This window comes from Adelges cooleyi, unplaced genomic scaffold (assembly GCF_023614345.1).
Source record: "Adelges cooleyi isolate 19-005CV unplaced genomic scaffold, UGA_ACOO_1.1 ACOO_flye_CR_arks_rails_tigmint_CR_PRNA_23, whole genome shotgun sequence".
Classification (NCBI taxonomy): domain Eukaryota; kingdom Metazoa; phylum Arthropoda; class Insecta; order Hemiptera; family Adelgidae; genus Adelges; species Adelges cooleyi.
Window position 1 is genome coordinate 18,842,703 of NW_026095893.1, and position 6,089 is coordinate 18,848,791.

At 35.9% G+C, this 6,089-nt stretch overlaps 1 protein-coding gene across 1 annotated transcript; it reads right to left on the minus strand.

The window, feature by feature from the left end:
- Nucleotides 1-4,557: 4,557 nt before the first annotated feature.
- Nucleotides 4,558-5,748, minus strand: LOC126835970 (uncharacterized). Its single transcript, XM_050568876.1, has one exon. It carries the CDS (start codon nucleotides 5,746-5,748, stop codon nucleotides 4,558-4,560), a length of 1,191 nt encoding a protein of 396 aa, XP_050424833.1.
- Nucleotides 5,749-6,089: the final 341 nt, after the last annotated feature.

Below are 6,089 nucleotides of genomic sequence, written 5' to 3' on the forward strand. Positions count from 1 at the left end.
TTTAAAATATCTATATTACAGGTGATCAACTTATCGTGAACCACTCAATATCTCACTGAGTTTAATTACTGATTACATTTTTTTATCATAATGTTTTCTTACATTGTAATCTCATTTTTTTGTTTTTACCCCCCGTCCCTCCTAGTTTTTTTGATAGCACCTTTTGAAACATAAATGGTGACGCCTACATTTCCACACAATGTTGATTGGTCAATAACCAATTTGAAATAACTAATATTAAAGTTTTAAGAGTTTAAAAATTAGTATGGGAGAAGAAGTGCGGTTGGCAAATGCGCACAGATAAAAATAATACTGCACTCCGTCTTTTCTCCTGCATCAAAACAAAATGTATTACAAAAAAATAACTCGTATTTTCAATTGTTTACAATGTCTCAATCGAAAAAGATAATAATTTATCTTCAATTTAAAAAAACCTACAATAAATAAACTATTTTTTTGTAAAATTTGATAATTCTTATTAATGTAAAACATAAGAGATTTTAATACAAACAAAGTAAAAAAATGCTCTGATTAAAGTAACTCTAGACCTAGTACGGTGAATGTAAAATAGGTATTAATTGAAATTTAAAACTTGAAATACAAAATATAAAAAATATTTTGTTTTATTATTTGTGAACCATTTATACACGTTATTTTGTAAAAATTTACAATTCTTATCATGCTATGTTATTATATATTTTGTTTATAAAACAAAAAAGATTATAATAGAAATCAAATAAACAAATTCTCTAATAAATGTATCTCTAGAATTTATACGGTGAATGTAACAGACATTTTAATTAAAATTAAAAATTTACAATACAAATAAAGTATGGTAGTTATAATTATGATAAAGGTTTATACCATTTATTTTCTATCATCTTAGAACCCTGATGTTTCAATAATTAAAAATACATTTTTAAATTTGCATTTAATACTTACTATAAATAACGAACATAATATTACCACTTTTTCTTAAACATCTCGAAATAATAAACAAAAAATTACAAATAAATACCGTATTGATTTTAGAAATAAGTATTCCCTCAAACCAATAATAATGAGTAATATATAAATTATTTTTTTTTTAAAGTGGAACAACTTTGTATTAAAAATAATTTTTAATTTCACCTAATTTAATTGGTTTGGAGATTTCAACTGCGCATTCACGTTTTTTGCAACAATACACTTTCTTACAATTTTTCTGTCGTAACGGACAGACGTCATTATCTACTTTTTTACTAATAAAATGTACGGTTTTATTTGAATGTATTGTCCTACGTTTGTTAGATATTAAAGTTTTAAGTATTGTATAGAAAGCTCCTCTTTATGGATTATTATTTAATTAATACAAAATCAGAAAAAGAACAAGACAAATGTATCAATAAATACTGATTTTGGGATAAAAGTGATTTTAAACCCTTCAAGATTCTCGGTGTCAATATAATAATTTGATCAAAATGTATATAGCAAATAATATAATTATCTTGTATTCTAGTTCTCACATTTTATAATTATTTTGTGTATACATTCAGATTCCTTAATTATCTTATACGACAATATAATATATGTTGAAACATAAAACTGGGTCGTTAATTTCAAGTCGTGTAACTCTAATTTTTTCAAATATATATACTCTTGCCTAATGGAGTCACTTAAGCTGTATAATGCTAACAGATATTTGTTATTTGTTGTAAATAAACATTTAGGTACAATACTAAAACAAAATATTTTTAATATTTTTTATTTTACTTTATTTTTATGGTAAATTTTAAATTTTAAATTTAATTTTTACAAGTCTTTTACATTTGACGAACAAAATAAATATTAATTAGAGTTTTTGTTTAGTTGGTTTGCATTATAATCTCTTATGTTTTTAAATCATGAGAATTGCAAAATTAAAAAAAAAATGTTATTGTTATAACAACTGTGGTGAATACCTATTTTTTTAAATATACATACAGTTAATTTATTGCGTTTTCTTAAATCAAAAATGTTATATAATTAAAACTCATTACAAGGAGTTTTTGTAAAATCATTTATCTTGAATTTTGCAATTTAATGTATTTTGTTTTTTTTTTTATTAAAACCAAGCTGTTTTCCACAGCAACTGTTGTAATGTAAACAAGTTTTTATAGGTATCACCAATGTTGAATAATATAGGAAGCTCTGTATTTTACAAAAACCATTTGGCTATATTATTTATTTATTTTATCCAAAACGAGTTGTTTTTCTCAACATATTTAGTTTAGCAGTTGTTTTTGTTTTTATATGTTTGATCTACTTTATTTTTTGCATGGTAGAATCTCGATGTTCCCAAAATTATAGCGAATACCCTGATAGGCCTTGTTGTTACTATTATACGTATTACACTTAAAAGGCATTTTTAGATGAAATATTTTTTTTTGCAAAAACGCTAGCAGTGCTTTTTATAAGATTTTATACAATATTTTCCTATAATTTGTATGGTTTTAAATTTCAAGGTTATTTGTCAACTTGAAAACATGTTAGTAGTATGTTTTGGCCGTATCGAATCTTGTTATCACAATCCTGTTATCACGAACCTGTTATCACAAACCTGTTATCACGATCTTGTTATCACGAACTTGTTATCACGATCTTGTTATCACACTGTTATCACGAACCTGTTATCACGATCTTGTTATCACAAACCTGTTATCACAAACCTGTTATTACGATCTTGTTATCACAAACCTGTTATCACGAACCTGTTATCACGAACTTGGTAACACGATCTTGTTATCACGAATTAGGTATCACGATCTTGTTATCACGAACGTGGTATCACAATTCTGATATCACAATCCTGTTATCACTACTGGTATCACACACACACACACACACGCACACACCCACACACACACACACACACACGCACACACACACACGCACGCACACGCACACGCACACACTGGCGGCACTAAGTGAACGCGGTGACGGAACCGCGCTAGTATAGCGTCAACGCTCGACGGACACAGTAGTGAACTGGCACAGCGACAATGGGCGGAAAGGGGAAAGGTATACGCATGAGCAGCAGCAGCAGCAGCAGACGTAAGCGGACGTGTGAAGAACCAAAAACGAAACTCTTGGCGGTCAAAGCGATTACGATAAGTTTTAAGGAGAGAAAATTCTTACACATAGGATGCGCGTGGACGGAGACAGGATATGCTCCGGCAGCGATGATTGTGTGTACCAACGGATTTATGACCTTGAGCTTAAATCAAATCGTCGGACTGGTAACGGGTATTAATGATCTCGCGCGGTTCGTGGGCAGCAAACAACGCGCGGCGTTCCACGTACAACCGCCGGACGGCATTATCATTAAAAAAACCAGATGTTTTTCAAAGTCATACCTGATCATCAACGACGCCCACACCCGCCTTATGCTGACCGAAGAAAATTTGTTAACGTTGGAGTGGAATCGCGAATCAATCGTACGGGCACTTGATGATAACGCGAAAATATGTACAGCCCTGACGGAGCAATACGGCACGATGAAGAATGCGATGACGGTGGAGGTGATAAATCGATACGCAACAATGTCGGTCGATGAGGTGTACACCGCAATGATGAATCATCCTGTACACGGATTACCGCCGCGAGAACCAAGTTATTACAAAGAAATCGCGGTCATAGAGTACAAACGGCTGTGCGACGAAATATGCGGAGAAAATGTTAATACGATGATGATGATGCCTAACTCACAATGGAATTTAGCAGAGTTACTTGACGGTTACACAGGTAAGTAAGTAAAATAAAAAAAAACTTATTGATTATATTTTAGTACATAGTAATTATAACAGGAACGACGTGGTGGAGGAGGAGGAGGAGAAGACGAGCACTACACCAGTAATCAAGTCAGACGGTGTGAGCATTGCTTCACCACCACCACCACCACCACCACCGTGTGATAGTGTGGATGACCTGACGGTCGAAACCTGATAAGGTTATTTCCCGTTAGACCGCGTACAATGATAACACAAAGAAAATGGAGGGACGAAATAACCACACACACCATATATAAACGAACACGCTGAACCATTTAATCACATTCACACATACAACCAAATCAAAATATACTACAGATATTCACCACCATCGCCGCCAAATTCGCCGTCACCGTTTAGTACCAATTGGGTGCATATCGTCGGGCAGACGGCCCTGTGCTTCGAGGGCACATAAATAAAAAAAATAAAAAAATGTAACAACGAATTCTGTTTTATATGATTAATAATATGTGTTTGTTATATCATCTTGACGAACGATAAAAATAAATGAATATGTGTAATATACCTAAAAAAAAAAAAAAAAACTGTGTATTCATTTTGTATGTTACCCGTCCAATCAATGGTTAAAAGAAAAAGGTTGATAACTGAGAGCGAAGAAAGGAAATGAAAGGAAAGCGAAAAAAAAAAAAAAATTTAACGCAATGATTATTTATTTTAAAAAAAAAACATTTACAATCATAAAGGAATATTAAATTAAAAAAATATATATACATAAAAAAAAAAACAGGTATTGTTATATCAATTGGTATTACAAAATTTTGTGCACTTCGCTAGTCAAAGCGTTATATTCAAAAATTTTATCGTGTACGATTAAACAATAAGCAGCGGTGTTGTCAGCCACGTTGCTAGCCGTTTCAAAATCTATACGTAAGTCAATCGGCGCGTTCTTAACAAAATCATTCTGTTTCGAACAATCTACAACGACGATGGGGGATGTCGACTTAAACTCTGCTGCGGTGAACAACGGTTCTCCGACCGGAACGCCGTAATACGATTCTTGAAAACTCGCATACATGTTGTACAAAAACGAAAATTTATCACCGGCATAATCGATTTTGAACGTATCGTACGGATACGATTCAGAGTTGAGATATACTTTCAACGTGGTCAACCCGCATCCGTCGAACTGACTGGTGTTCGTCGCGAGTTTATTTTTCCGATCGGTCTGCAAGGCTACTATCACGTATCGCGGCTTTTCCGTGTGCGTGCTCGTCTTAACCGCCCAGGAATGTTTGTTCGACCGGGGGAGCGACGGATAAGAGAATAGCTCCCAGCTACGGAAAGCGATGGATAACGGTTTTTTCGCGTCCAACGCTTTGAGCAACTGCAATCTAACAGAATCGTTTACATTGACGTGCGGCACTCTCCACGTAACGTGATCCAACACAACGCTTGCGGCGGCGGCGTTCGTTTGAAGAGCATCACTGTCGGTGCTCGCACGGTGCAAAACGAGTTCTTGTCGCGCGTTAATTATGAGTTTTCTGTGATCTTCACAAAATCCCAAGATCAACCTGAGCGGTATAACGACATCAAACTTTTTTGTTGTGTTCGTCGACCAACCAGCGTTCGCGTACCGCCCGTGTACTGTCTTCTGCATCGTTACGTACCCCTTGAGCGTGCTAGCAACGCCGGGTTGTCTCACCCGATCGATTTCGACTGAATTCAGCTCATAGCGAATCTCGTCGAACAAAAACATCAATCCGTTGGTGACGATGGTCACGTCGGATGTGTCAGTAGCCGGGGTGACGACAACGGATCCCTGCAGACATAGCAGTGATTCGCTAGGGAGTGTGTAGTGGTCCTGGTGTTGAATCGCGATGCGGATCTCATCGTTGTTCGTTAGACTGTTGCTGGAATTGAACGGTTGATAAGTGTGAAACTCGTATTTAGTGATGCGATCGTCGAATTCGACTCGCCGTGTGATGTCCAAAACGTCCATGTCCATTGACGGTGGTTTGATTCGCGAGTTTGTAGCCGAGCGCCGATAACGTTTGCAAGCTCTGCCGTGTTAACCGGGATCGTGCCGACGGCTGAATGTACCGAACCGGACGCGCACGCGGACGCTTTTAAACACCAACCCCATCGCGCACGTGTAAACGTACTGTGATTGGTTCACCGCGGAAGTCGACCAGCTTCGAGTTCTGATCGGTAATCGTGACCCGTACGCGGTCGAGACGATCCGTCGCTATTGGATAATAAATCAGATTACGCGGTGATTCTGCGATCTGAAACCCGGGCGGGACGGATGGGAAAAAGTCATAGATCGCGCGACTACGAACG